Source organism: Pinus tabuliformis, chromosome 7 (assembly GCF_031772625.1).
Source record: "Pinus tabuliformis cultivar Carrire ecotype Pingquan chromosome 7, CPIR1, whole genome shotgun sequence".
NCBI classification, from domain to species: Eukaryota; Viridiplantae; Streptophyta; class Pinopsida; order Pinales; family Pinaceae; genus Pinus; species Pinus tabuliformis.
In genome coordinates this window covers 633,279,682-633,295,042 of record NC_142293.1, presented here as the reverse complement: position 1 = coordinate 633,295,042, position 15,361 = coordinate 633,279,682, and the positions used below count along the sequence as shown (strand labels likewise).

The 15,361-nt window shown below is 39.8% G+C and overlaps 1 protein-coding gene across 1 annotated transcript; it reads left to right on the top strand.

The window, feature by feature from the left end:
- Positions 1 to 3,687: 3,687 nt before the first annotated feature.
- On the top strand, positions 3,688 to 7,008 carry LOC149249033 (uncharacterized). The gene is made up of 2 exons (XM_089451750.1): positions 3,688 to 6,003; positions 6,322 to 7,008. Exons 1-2 carry the CDS (start codon positions 3,688 to 3,690, stop codon positions 7,006 to 7,008), a joined length of 3,003 nt encoding a protein of 1,000 aa, XP_089307876.1.
- The last annotated feature ends 8,353 nt before the right edge of the window (positions 7,009 to 15,361 follow it).

The following is a 15,361-nucleotide window of genomic DNA, read 5'->3' as shown; positions in this document are numbered from 1 at the left end:
ATTATTATAATTAAAGGTGGGATTTATTTATAAGATAATTAAAAGTGCATAATATAAGAAAATTTTGGGAACAACGTTACTCTACTCAATTGAAAAAAGTCAAGCACTTAGTTGATATTGAAGATTATAATTTAGAATTTCAGTTATTAGCCACAAGCATGTATAACATAAGTGGTGATTATTTGTCCCAAGATTACATGGGTGGATTAAAACAAGACATTAAGCACAGTGATTTACTAAAACATTCTAATAATATTATCGAAGCTATGTAATTTTCACAATGTATTCAAGTCGGGAATAAGGCTACGCATGAGTCTACCATTGGAGTATATGTAGGAAGCATAGATTGTTTTGGGGTTGATAAGTGAATATCGCCTCAACCTACTTGAATATCACATAAGGAAATGGAGTAAAGAAGAGAAAAAAGTCTATTCGTGGATTGTAACAACAAATGGTGAAAAGGGAATAAATGTCAAGAAACAAAAAATTTCACCTTGAAGAATGAAAGAATAATTAATACTTTTGATAAATGAAATTATTATAATAAATTAATGAAAGTAAATTATGGATCAAAGACGAGTATAAAGAGAGAGGTTAGGGATGGAGATCATATCAAATCAACTGATAAATTTCTAGAGATATTCATTTAGATATTGTCGAGATAGTTATAGATATGGTTGAACTAGTGAGCTATATTGGAACTCGTGTTATGAGCACCTCAATTCTATATGATGAGGCCTCGTGTATGCTATTGATGCAAGTAAGAAAGTGATTTTATTATTGTAAATTAATACAATGTTATCATTAAGATACAAAGGGGGGACTGCTACAAACTACTAATCATGAAAGTTAACTATTACAGTAAGGTCTTGATGATGCTTAACAAGAAATACATAGATTACATAAGTAAATTAATTTGATAATGAACTAAGTTATCAAATTTAGGTCATAGGATAATGAATTTTATCATGAATATTTTACTCTTGTTACACAACACATCGACACATTAGAGGAGAAGTTGAAATCACTAGATTAATTTATAGCTAATATTTTAAAAAATCATGATAAAAGAATAAATTGATAGAACTAATGCAACAATAATTATTAATCAATCCAATACATGGCTAGAACTTGAAATTAAAGTAAAACAAATGGCATAAGAAAAATGTAAATGCAAATGACATAATTAAGATTTATAGTTTTTTTGTTATTTGTTGTTTGAATACCATTAATAATGTTGATGTATATATATCTCTCTTGTTTTGAGTTTGTAAAAGATGATATTGATGATGATAACCCTTGAAGCGAGGACGAACTTCGGACGGAGCTCGCTGGAGGCGATTTCAAATTTTTTCTCCCGCTCCTGACTGGTTCTGCTCCCCAGGCTCTGCCTGGCAGGCTGCCGCCAGTCGCTGCCTTCCTTTCTCCTGCGCGCTGCACTTCCACCCTCGGGCGTCCTGCCCGGCCCTATGCTGGGGCCCTCTCTCTGCTCTCGTCCTTTTGAGCTGGCTTCTCAGTCTTGAATGGCTGGGAACGCCCCCCCCTCCAGATCCAGAGAACCACAAAGAACTCTTCGCTTCCCTGATCCCTGACAATGCCTCTTCAAGAACTCGCCCCTCTGTCTCTAAGTTTATCAAGAAATTGGATGAAATCCCCGAGGTATCTCTCCCTCCATCCTTGCCAAGGAAATCAGCAATCACCCTCGCTGAAAGAGGTCTCATAGGATAGTTCACCGGCCTTTGGCCTTCTCCAAGATCAGTCCAAAAATGGGTGGAGCGCAACTGGAACGTAATGACCCAAGGGAAAATAGCCATCAGATTTTGTGGAAGGGGCTATTATACATTCATCTTCGAAACAAAAGAGGACAGGAATCTCATATTTAGAAACGACCCCTACTTCATGGACTCAAGAGGCCTCTATCTAAACAGATGGACACCAGACTTCAATCCGGAAATGGACATCCCAAACGCAGTTCCGGTTTGGGTCCGCCTCCCACACCTGCCGCTCCATTGTTGGGGGGACGAATCAGTAAAGGCAATAGGGAATGCAGTCAACAAATATATCGACAGATCTGAGCCAAGGGAGAACATGCATGCGTGCGCCAAGATTTGCGTAGAAGTAGATCTTGGGAAAGGCCTGCCGGAAGCCATCAAGATCAAGGTCGACCAATGGGCGCACATCCAACAGCTGGACTACGAGAAACTACCCTTCAAATGCAAGGTATGTCACGAATATGGACACTTTGCAAATAGATGTAGCAAATCAAAATTAAATGAATCCACTGAAAATGAAGAATCTCTGGACGGCCACTGGGAACAAGTAAAAAAGAAAAAATCTTCTTCCTCTCAAGGGCCTAGCTCTAAGCCCTCCCTGGAACCCCCCCCCCCCTAGCTCAGCTCCCTCCTTTCCCTCCACCTCCAACCCTTTTGAATCCTTGGAAGTTGAAGATCCCTCTTCCCCTCCCCCTTCCCCTCGCGACAACTCATTAGCTGTTATCTCCCCACCCTCGATCCCTCTGCCCTCCCCTCCTCCAACAATAGAGAGAATACTCACCAGAAATAAGCTGAAAGAAACCAGTCTTCCCTCAGATCCCCCAAGAAAGGCAGGCAGAAAGTCAAATAAGGAACTTAGAGACGAGGCAGCAGCAAAAGAGATGGCTACTGGAGCACGGCAACCAATGGACTCCTATCTAGGCAGGCAAAAAGGAAGTGGAGAAAAAACAAAGGAGAGCAGCGGGTCTCACCCAAAAACTGGTAAATGATGAATCTGGTCTCTTGGAACTGTAGGGGGATGGGCTCCTCCTCAAAAATAAATGCAGTCCGTGACTTAATAAATCAGGAGCAGCTAGACTTCGTCCTCATCCAGGAGACCAAAATCTCAGACCAAGATTTTCAAAAACAAGTCAAACGACTCAAAAATTTTGAATGTTACTCAATAGGTTCAGAAGGTGCCTCAGGAGGTATAGGAACACTCTGGAACAAGAATAAATGGACTCACATCAACCTCCAATCTTGCAATTGGTGGATAAGAACAGAACTCAGAAACAAAGCCTCTCAAGAAGTCTACAACATATACAACATCTACGCTCCAAACCATTATCGGGACAAAGCAACATGCTGGGACTCATTATCCTTAGACTTACAGTCCTCCCACGACAGGAGCATAATTCTGGGAGGAGATCTGAATCTCATAAGAAATGTGGATGAAAAGCTCAGAGGAAACTTTCATTCGGACCCCTCAAGAGAGGCGCTGGAGGCTATAATCCAGTCTCATAATCTCATTGACATACCTCCCTTCAACTGGAAATATACGTGGAGTAACAAAAGAACAGGCTGCCACAATATCAAAGAGAGGCTAGACAGATATCTCGTGCAGGAAAGAATCGCAGCAAGCTTCTCTTCCATCAAGAGCAAAATCATTCAAGCTTCGGCCTCCGATCACAAACCTGTGGTGATGAATATGGAAAAAGGGAGAAACTTGGGGCCCCTCCCCTTCAAATACAATAAAATCTGGGATTATAAAGAAGACTTCCGCTCCCTCGTTCAAAATCAGTGGGCAAAGGAAGTTTTGGGATCACCTCACTACATCTGGGAAACCAAATTAAAATCCCTAAGAGCAGTCATTAAACATTGGGCCAAGGAAAACGCAGCAATGGAGAAGAGGAAAAAAGCGGATCTGTATACGTAGATGGAGCAGTGGAACAAAGAAAAGGAGAACAACCAACCCACAAATGAAGATATAATCCATGAAAATGAAATGTACAGGGAGCTATATAGACAAAATAGAGTTGAGGAAGAGGAACAAAGGCAGAAATCGAGGTGCCTATGGCTGAGGGCTGGAGAAAAAAATACCTCTTTCTTCCACAATAACATAAAGCTCAGGTGCGCCAGGAATCAGATAGATAAAATAGAGGCAGAAGGGAAAGAGTACAACGATCAAGATGAAATTAAGGAGGCGGCTTTCAATCACTTTAAATCTCTTCTAGCAGCAGTCCCCCAGCAGTTGGACAGCTCTGACTTTCTCAGCGCAGTAGAGAACAAAATCTCAGACTCTCAAAACAGACATCTGGATAAGGAGGTCACAGAAGAGGAAATCAGGGCGGCAACCTTTAGTATGCAACAGGACCAGGCTCTGGGCCCTGATGGTTTTACGGTGGCCTTTTACCGAAACCATTGGGACACAATCAAAAAATACTTTGTGCGGATGGTCAAAAACGTTTTTAAAAACCACAAGATGGGAGGAAACACAAAATCCTCACATCTTGCTCTCATCCCTAAGGACGTTAACCCTCGTTCTTTTGACCGCTTCCGACCAAGTTCCCTCTGTAATGTTTCCTACAAGATTGTAACCAAAATTCTTGCCAATAGGCTCAAAAAGCTCCTTCCTCATTTAATATCAGAGAACCAAGTGGGATTTGTTCCCCACAGGCAAATCACAGATAATGTCATACTTATCCAAGAGGCAATTCATAGTTGCATCAACAGGAAGGAACAAGGAATGATAATCAAACTCGATATGGCAAACGCTTTCGATAGAGTCGACCACCACTTCCTAACAGCAGTTCTCAAAAATTTCGGGATTTCAAAAAACTTTATAAGCATCATCTCTGGATGTATCTCCAATCCTTGGACTGCTCCTCTGATTAATGGCCGCCCAAGCAGGTATTTTAGAAGCACCAGGGGATTGAGGCAAGGCTGCCCTCTCTCCCCTTTCTTATACATCATTATGGCGGAGACTCTGAGTATTCACTTAGAAAAACTCCGCAAGCAAAAAGAAACCACTGGAATTGGTATAGAAAGAGGGACTAAAGAGATTAATCATTCGCTCTTTGCGGATGATACCCTTCTCATTGGGGGAGCCTCAAGCCTAATGGAAAAAAGATTCAAGAAATTCTTGGATGCCTTCCTAGCTACCTCTGGAGGGATGCTGAATAACAAAAAATGCAAGATCTACACCTGGAATGTCTCTGACCAAATCAGGCAAAGAATCTCTTTGATTCTGGACATCCCAGTGCAAAGGAATTGGAGTTACTTCTCTTATCTTGGTCTGCCTTTAGCCAAAGAAACAGTCAAGGCTGAGATCTGGGCCAAACACATAGAAAAGATGAGAGGTCTCCTTCAAAGTTGGGGAGTTTCTTGGCTAAATCTGGCAGGTAGAACGACCCTTATAAAGGCTGTCCTCTCCGCTCTCCCCATCTACCAATATGCGGTCACTTTGGCTCCCGCTAGTACACATAAGCACATGGAACTATTAATGAGAAGTTTCCTCTGGCAGGGGGGAAAGCAAGAATCTAAGAAATTTAGCCTTGTCAAATGGGATCAAGTCATCCTTCCCTATAACAAAGGTGGGCTAGCCATTAAAATTCCGAGCTTCTCCAACCGGGCTATGGGCTTTAAACTAATTTGGAGAATCCTCACCGGCAAAGGCTCTTGGTGGGTGGAAGTATTGAAGAGGAAATACCTGAATGGACCAAATTCTAATCTACTTTCCGAAACAATAGCTGAAAGATCTTGCACCCCTGTTTGGAAGCTAATTAAAAAAGTCCTTCCACAGTTCAGAGAGAACATTTCCAAAGTACCTGGAAGCGGCAAGGAGGTCAATATTTGGACTGATAGAATCATGGGCGCCAGACCAAGAAACCACCTCCAAAATCTCAAGCCTCTGCACATTTGGATGGAAGCTAAAAACTTAACCTCCTTGTACGATATTTCAATATGGGATCAAAATACCTGGCAGGGCTGGAAGGACCTTCAAATTCCCAATGAACTCAGAGATCTATGGCTTAATCTTAAGGTCTCCCTCACAGGCGCTGCACCCACCAACAGAGGGGCTGAAGATAGGTATATATGGGACCCAAGCGGTGGGAAATTCACTGTCAAAGATGGTTACAAATTCCTCCAGGCATCCACTTCAACAGCCAAATGGAACCTCTTCACAACTGTATGGAAATCAGAATGCATACCAAAGGTCAAACATTTCAATTGGACTCTCCTCAAAGGAAAGGTGCTTACAGCTGAAAATCTAAGGAAAAGAGGGATCTTGGGGCCATCAATATGTTGCTTCTGTCGCGCTGAGGAGGAGAGTAGCCACCACCTATTCTTCCACTGCCCCCTCGCTCAAAGCTGTTGGACTCAGATAGTCAGACCAATGAAAATTGAAGAGACTTTTGATCAGCTATCCTCCCTTCAAAAAAACTAGATAAAATGTTATCCTTTTCCTAAGAAAGGCAAAAACAATATCATCCGTATGTGGAAATGCATCCCAGCTACCCTTAGTTGGCAAATCTGGTTAGCTAGGAATAACTGTATTTTTAATGACAAGAAGCCCAATCCTGCCCGCATATTCGCAAAAACAACAACGCTCATATCTGAAACAATAAGTGCAAACTTGGTCGCCCCTCCAGACCAATCAAGCTGGCACAAAGAAGAGATGGAATGGTATAACAAATTCTGCATCAACCACAGCAACAAACAACTAGCACACCCCAAAGATTGCACGAGAAGAATACACTGGAAGCTCAGAGGCACAAAGGAAGAAGTAAGTCAATGGATCATAGATCAGAATCACCCTACTTTGCATTTTGATGGGGCCTCCAAAAATAACCTAGGGGAAGCTGGAGCAGGGGGTATCATAAAGGACAGCCAAGGCAAAACTCTTGTAAGCTACGAATGGGGATTGGGCCAAATGTCTAACAACTTGGCAGAAGCTTACAGCCTCTACTTAGGCACCATCATTCTGAACCGGCTGAGAATTAGGAATCCAATAATAGTGGGAGACTCGGCCATCGTCATTGCAGCTATGGTGTCGGGAACAGATTTTAAAAAAGAGGCCCTTAATAATGTAAAGCTCAGGATTGAGGATAACGTTAAAAAAGTGGGAGACACGACCTTCAAACATGTCCTAAGAGACAACAACACAGAAGCGGATCACTATGCCACTAAGGCATCCAACAGACAGATCGGCCAAGTTAAGGAAAATGACTTCATATATGAAAAACCAATCCCATAGTCGGCTTAACTGCCTGTCAAACTCTCCGACCAGTCATACCAGCATTCACCCGACCTTCTGTCTAATCATTCCCCACCCTCCTTCTTGTGATCTCTGGCCAAACTCAGTCAAGTCGCACGCTGCCTGCCATGCTTTGAATTTCGATCCCCCCTTCTCCATGTCCACCACTCATTATTTTTGGATCGATCACAGGATCTCGATCTCCCAGTTTTCTCGTGACTCTCCCACGCAGAATTTAGGTAGGAGTCTTTTCAAGATCTCCTTAGACTGCTGCAAAGATTTTAAGCCTGTTGCTAATCCTAGACAGACCACTGAGTTCATGTCGCACTCTCGGCCCGCTCACCCTCCCACTCCGCTCTATATATTCTTCAACCCTTCTCTCTACGAGCACATCAGAAACACGTCCCTATACTCGCAGGAGAGTAAAGGTCCTATATCTGGCAATCAGCTCAAGAAGTTCTGCATCAAGAGAGGCCGCCATCCGTTCAACACTGTTGTGAGATCGTTCTCCAAAGCTTCCAGGGAAGTTAGCAATCTCCAAGCTCGGAAGACCGCCTTCAGCTCGGCCGCTCTTCTCCTCCACGACAGTTTGGTAAATCTCTGTGCCTGGTCCTTCATTTTAAGCGTGATTTCTCCCCTGTTCTGCTCCCTCTTCTTGGCATTTTCCCCCTTTCTTTCAGGTCTCCCTTTCCTTCTTCTCCACCCCAGTTCCTTCTCCCTGTTCCCGCACTGCATCTCCTTCCCCATCAGCTCCCTAGAAATGGCAGAGATCCCGGAAAACAGAGTGCATGCTGAGGCTCCGGAAAATCGAGAGCAACCCGAGAATCCTCTGGACAGAGTGATTGCAAACAACAACTGCTCGTTGTGTAAAGCCCATTGCTTTATGATAGCAAGGTTTGTCAAACATTTCAACGAGCTCAAAGAGGACTTTCAAGCATATAGCAGATCAAAGAGAAAGAAACTGGAAAAACAAAAAGCAGAGATAGAAAGCCTAAAGGAAAAATGCAAACACATGGAGGAGGCAATCGCCCACATCAAATCCATCACTCAGAGTATGCAAGCTGAGACTTCAACCAGAGCAAGCGTTAAGAAAGAACCCCAGATTGATGACTCTGTCAATCAGCTCTAGTAATCCGACTAATGACTAGCAAATTTTGTCTTCTCGCAGGTCTGTTTGTAAGGCTATACAGCCGTTTTCTTTTCCAATCTGCACTACTCAAGTTTGCCTATAAGAAGTCAGGGTCTGCGAACCCATTTTGGACTTCTCTTTATCTACTTCCATCCACTTATGTAACAGGACTTGGCTCCAAGCAGTTTTATAATATATAAGTACCCGATCATGTTAAAAAAAAGAAGAAGATGATATTGATGATGTTTTCAAACATGAATCTCTTATTGAAGACAATGAACTAGGTTGTTTTGGTAAACACATAAAGAGATCTAAAATTTTGTTTAAAATTGGTTGTGATGAAAAGAGATTAGGGAAAACGGTATCCATAGGCCCATACAAATATATGTAAGGGAAAAAAATGAAAGCTTTAGTTAAGAAGGTCAAACCGGCAATGAAACGATCATGTTTGTGAATGAATAACATTTAAATGATTTCCAAGCTGCAATGCGACAAATCAAGTGTAGAAAAAGGAAAATATTGAAATAATTTTCATTCAAAAGGTCATGTATAAGGTAAATGTTGGAATGTATATCCTTACAATGTTTGTAGTCTTACAAATGATGATCATCACGATTTTTGGAATAAAAAAATATCAAAATATCATACATATAAGTACATTGTGCATGGATAGATGAGAATAGATTACAGAAAGTCATTTTTATGTTGAAAGGATTTCACATGATCATGTGTTTACTTGTACGAAATATGTTCACTACAAAGATCATGAGTTAGTTAGTTACTCGTCCGAAAATTAATATCAGAGATTGAGAAGTTAAACATGTTTATGTCATTTCTTTGAGTCATCACGAAGTTCTCTTTCCATCCCACAATTGGATGTTGCAGATCACATCAGTTAACTTTGTACGTTTTGGCTTGCGGTGTTAAAAATACTTAAAATATGGGTAAATTTATGTTTTCAAAAGACCAATGTTGCGGCTACATTGGATCCAGGACGAATGCATTTGATTGCCCATGGCATGACCGAATGGAGCACTACAAAATCCCAAAAATTGAAGATTACCAATTATACGAATTCAAAATTGGAGAATGGTGGGCTCCATCCATATGTAAGTTTATCAACCTCTCGTCTTTGTTTGTATTTAATATTCTTCGACGACCAAACCCCAATACCAGACTAGCCATTGGCAACCTACCTTGAGCAATGGTTGCAGATTGCGCTACGAATGGACTAGCACGGAAAAGTAATTCGCAGGGGAACGAAAAATGAGGTGCAGAGAAATACAGGGACAAGGGTCTCTATCCTTCCCGCCAAAGATAATGAAGGGAGTAGTTTTAAGTGTGAATTTTTTTTTATAGTATTTGGCCATTTTTTCACCGGACCCAGTCAATTAAATTTGTAAGTTAATCTTGATTAATTTTTAGTTAAATATGTTTATTTGTATTGTTTATATTATTTTTTTTGGATGTATATATATAAATTCAACACTCTAAAAACTCTAGGACCATTTTAATTGTGATGATTTTACTTATTAATTTGTGATTTTCCATCCTTACAAAATTCTAAACAAATTAAATTGAAAATAAACTAAAAACTTCCCAAAATAATACTTAAACACTAATTGTAAGAAGCCAAAGATCTCTGGTAACCTCAGGAAGATGAGAAACTCATGAATTATGAGGCGAAGAACGGTCTTCTGGCCTGGTCCTGGAGCGATGTTTCCCAACACGCTGGTAATTAATGAAGAACCCATTTCCACTCTGATCTTAATTTTAGTCAAGTATATCTTAAACTATTTAATTCAACCCTATATTGTAAAGCTACAAACAAGGCTCATTTGGACGAGCGTGTTTTGTACGAATATAAAAATTAATGCAATGCAATAATGGTAGCGTACCCTAGATGCATTTTAATCTGTATTTAACTTAAGGTTGATTGCTTAAGTGTCTGTGTTCTTCTTAACAAAATCAAAGTTTCGTTAGTTTATGCACTCAGAAATCCATGTTTAAAATCTATGCTACATCAAAATAAGAGGCGTTTTAAAATTCTCCTCCCCTTACGATGTGTAAGGACACGAGGTCACGAAGACTACAAATTGCTTATCTGAGGTTAAAATCTACGGCACATTAACAAATAAGAAGCTTATTATTTATTTTTAAATTTTTTTAGACATTCCTTGTTTACAATTTGTCACAGAGGGTTTAGAGCCGATAATTATGATATGGCCATGAATACATACAGGTCTGCAGAGCTGCGGAAAGAGCTGCAGGGTGAGATGGATTAATTACTCACGGCCTGGCCTTAAACACTACATTTACTTTCTGTGCATTTTCTCTCAAGTACGACGAGTTGATCGTGCACTTTCACTCCATCCTAGGCCACAATTTTCCTCTTTTTTCATTCCACACACTCCATCCTAGGCTACAGGTTTCCTCTTTCTTCATTCCACATTCCACACACTCCATCCTAGGCCACATGGTTCCTCTTTCTTCATTCCACACCTCTTGGGCAAAATAGATATGCATGTGCATGTTGGAAATAATAATTTTAACCACGGCAATAAACACCCTGACAATAGTCATACTTATCAAAAGTATTTTTGTAGGTTGGGTTTCTATTTGAAGATAGAAGGATTGAAGCCAGGCACGAACCATTCTGAAACGCATCAAGGAATTTAAAGTATTTAATGTATTTTGGTAAATAGATATGGGCAAGCATTCATTCAGCGACTATTGTCCACACTCCACAAACACATACACGATTCTGATAACACTTAACAACAACATCATATTAATTATTTTTCTCTATCATGTAGAGTAAGAGAGAAAGAGAGCAAGAGTCTCTAAGGAGAAAATGGTGAAGCAAATTTTGGTCGGCGTGTGAAAACAATAGTTATTGTGTTTTACGATGTGTTATTCTGCGTGAAGTGTAAAACCTTTTGTTTTACTTGTGAATGAGCCGCAGTGTCATGTGAATGTATTTTTCATGATATAGAATTAAATCCTAAGTTTTTATAGTGTTACTCCAACCTTTGTTTTACTCTCTATTTTTGTCGTGAGTGAAAACTATTTTTTTTAAGTCTCTATAATAGCTCCGTGAAATCGAGCTCCACGGTGCGTGAAATTCAGCTACGCTAAAGTCACACCCCTCGCGAAAAGTCACACCCCTACGCCTCTCCGCGTAAAAAAAAAATTAACATGGTATGAGAGGGGGTTAAACTTTGTTAGTGTAAAAACAAGTGTTTTTACTAGCGGTAAGAATTGTTTTGAGGGCAGATTGTTTTTAGCATATTTACTAGCAGATAGATTTTTTTTTCACTCGCAAATGGAAACATCAAGCGCAATCTTGAATAATCCTCAAATACTTCAATTTAATGGCAAAAAAAAATGATTATTGGGCTATTACAATGAAGGCCCTGTTTTCTTCTCAAGGCATTTGGGATTTGGTGGAGAATGGTTTTCAAGAACTAGCAGATGCAGCAGTATACAACACCTTATCTCAACAAGAAAGAGATTTGTTAAGGGACAATAGGAAGAAGGATTCAAAAACCCTGTTCTATATTTTCCAAGTAGTTCATGAAAATATTTTCCCAAGGGTTGCAGTAACAACGAAGTCCAAGCAAGCATGAGACATCCTCCAGAAAACCTACCAAGGCATGGCAAAATTCAAGACAACAAAGCTGCAAATGTTGAGAAGAGACTTTGAAACACTTTTTATGAAAGAGTTTAAGAACGTAAACTCATTCTTTACACATGTAATTGGGTTGGTTACTCAAATCAGGTCTTATGATGAGACACTTGAGGAAAGAAAAATAGTTGAGAAAGTTTTGAGAAGTTTTCCAGCAAGATTTGATGCCATTGTTGTGGCCATAGAAGAAATGAATGATCTCTCGCAATTCTTAGTGGATGAGCTTAATGCATCACTGGTTTCTCATGAACATAGAATGAATAGAGCAACAAGCTCCTCATTGGAGCATGCCTTCAAGACACAAGTATTATTTGGTCAAAGTTGAGGCAGAGGAATATCATATGCTAGAGGAAGAGGAAGAAGCCTAGACAAAGGTGGAAGAAGCAGCGTTTTAAGCTCAAGTGGAAGAGGTATCAATCAAAATCCAAGTCAAGGCGTAAGCCAAACTCAACCACAAGGTTAGAAGTATGATAAATCTGAAGTTCAATGTCATTACTGTAAGAAGTATGGTCATTGTGCAAATGAATGTAGAAATAAGCAATATGACATTAGTAACAAACCAAGTGTAAATTTCACAAAAGAAAGTCAGAACCATGATAACATGTTTTTAGCTTGTAATGTAGCACAAGAAAAACAAAGTGATATATGGTATCTAGATTCAGGGTGTAGCAACCACATGTCAGGAAACATAGAAATGTTTTCCAATCTAGATGAAAGTGTGAAATCTGAAGTGACATTAGGGATTGATAGCAAAGTCTCTGTCATGGGCAAAGGAAGAGTTAATATCCTAACAAAGAAGGGGGAGAAGAAGTACATCTCAGATGTTTACTTTGTCCCCAGTCTGAAGCATAACCTCATGAGCATTGGACAACTCATACAAAAGGGCTACAATGTCTTTTTCAAAAATGATGTGTGCATAATTTTGGATAGACCTCCAAGTAGACAGTTGATTGCAAAGGTTCAAATGACAAACAATAGAATGTTTCCCCTAAAAATAAGATCATATTTGCAGAGAGAAGGTGCACAAGCACAACTCTCAATGAACTCACAAGAGGATGCAAGAAAAGATGCAACTGTCATACAAGTAAACTTTCAAATAGAGGTAAAAGATGAAAACTGGCTATGGGATTTTAGATTTGGTCATTTCAACTTTGGAGGTTTGAATTTGCTACATAGGAAAGGCATGGTGAAGGGTTTGCCACTCATAGAAAAACTTGACAACTTATGTGAAGGATGTATCTTGGGCAAGCAACATAGAGAGACATTTCCAGCAAGAAAGTCAGTAAGGGCAAAGGCACCTTTCGAGATTGTCCACTCAGATTTATGTGGACCAATGCAGACACCATCAATTGGTGGTGGCCACTATGTATTGACCTTCATAAATGACTACACAAGGAAGACATGGGTCTTTCTCCTAAAACAGAAAAGTGAAGTGTTTGAGAATTTTCACCAATACAAAGCTCTTGTTAAAAATCAAAGTGGACAGTACATCAAAGTCCTTAGGACTAACAAAGGTGGAGAATACATCTCAAATTATTTCTTTCGTTATTTTAGGGAGCATGGAATTCACAAAAAATTTACAAAAAGGTATACACCTCAGGAAAATGGTGTAGCGAAAAGGAAGAATAGGACCATTCTAGAAATGGCAAGGAGTATGCTGAAGGAAAAGTATTTGCCAAATGATTATTGGGTTGAAGCTGTTGCTTGTGCAACATATATCTTGATTCAATGTCCAACTAAAAGCATCCAAAAAATAGTTCTTGAAGAGGCATAGAGTGGAAGAAAGCATAATGTCACTCACATGAGAGTTTTTAGATGTGTGGCTTATGCACATGTCCTGGATGAGGTGAGGAAAAAGTTGGACAGCAAGGGGGAGAAATGTATATCTGTTGGATACAATGATGAATCCAAGGCATACAAACTCTACAATCCATTAATCAAGAAGGTAATAATAAAAAAAGATGTGAGTTCATAGAAGAAGAAGCATGGGATGGAAGTTTAGAAAAGACAGTCAAAGTCAAAGCATGCATATCACATGAGGAAAAAGAGGAATTAACAGCAGCAAGTAATTTCTCAACAATGACTCCCTCTACTCCTATTCAAGCGCAACAAAGTAGACAACAACAAACACCATCAAAAAATAATATGACAGTTTTGCATGGCCAAGGAAGTGCTTCTCCAAGCACACTGCAAAGTGCAACACCAAGTGACATGTCAAGCCCATTTTCAGCAAGCACAAAAAGACCAAAATTCAGAAATTTAAATAAAATTTATGAGTAAGATGAAGTTGATAGTAGCGTTAGTCTAAATTCCTTATTTGCCTTGTTTTGTCATGTAGATGATCCAATCCATTTTGAAGATGCAGTCAGAGAAGAAAAGTGGGTTGCGGAAATGGAGGAAGAAATAGAAGAATTAGAAATGAATGACACATGGGAGTTAGTGAGCCTTCCGAAAGGAAAACATGTCATTGGAGTAAAGTGGGTCTATAAGACCAAAAGAAACATTGAGGGAAATATTGAAACACATAAATAAATACTAGTTGTTACAGGATATAAGCATTAGCATGGAAAAGATTACGCGGAGACGTTCGCGCCAGTCCCGCGGATGGAGACAATGCGCACAGTTGTGGCAATTGTCATGCAACACAAATGGAAAATGTATCAAATGGACGTAAAATCAACATTCTTGAATGAAGCGCTGAAAGAGGAAGTGTATGTTACGCAACCGCCTGGTTATGACGTAGAAGGTCAACAAGACAAAGTGTATTGTTTGAGGAAAGCTCTTTAGGGGTTAAATAAGGCACCGCGCACATGGTACAGCGGGATAGATGCCTACTTATTGGACAATGGTTTCAGCAAATGTGATGGTGAACCCACTCTCTACCTCAAAGAGAGTGAAGGTAAGATTCTCATTGTTTTCTTATATGTAGATGATTTGATTTTTATAGGCAGTGATGATTTCCTCATCGCTGATTTCAAACAAGTCGTGGAGAGTGAATTTGAAATGACTGACTTGGGATTGTTAAGATATTTTTTGGGCATAGAAGTGAAGCAAACAAAAAAATTCACTTTTATCTCTCAAGGGAAGTATGTGGAAAACATTTTAGAGAGGTTTAAAACGCAAAACAGCAAGTTCGCACCAACTCCAACTATCATGGGGTTGAAGTTTAGCAAAGAAGATTGCAGCAGCAATGTCAGTCTGACATTATACAAAAGCATGATAGGTATCTTGATGTATTTGACTGCCACTAGGCCAAATATAATGTATGTAGTAAGTTTGGTGTCAAGGTTCATGGAGATACCCAAGGAGACACATTGGCAAGCATCAAAAATGATTATAAGGTATGTCAGTGGGACAAAACAATATGGCATTTTGTACACAACAACAAGTGATTTTAGGCTGGTTGGTTACACTGATAGTGATAGGGCAGACAATGTCGATGACAGAAAGAGCACGTCAGGATATGTTTTTTATTTGGTTTCTGGAGCCATTTCATGGGCCTCCAAGAAGCAGTCAATAGTGTCATTGTCAACAAT

Coding starts and splice junctions, on each gene's coding strand:
- LOC149249033 (XM_089451750.1), top strand. CDS start 3,688: ATGGAGCAGTGGAACAAAGAAAAGGAGAACAACCAACCCACAAATGAA. Junction 6,004..6,321: donor GGACTCTCCTCAAAGGAAAG/GTGCTTACAGCT, acceptor TTTAATGACAAG/AAGCCCAATCCTGCCCGCAT.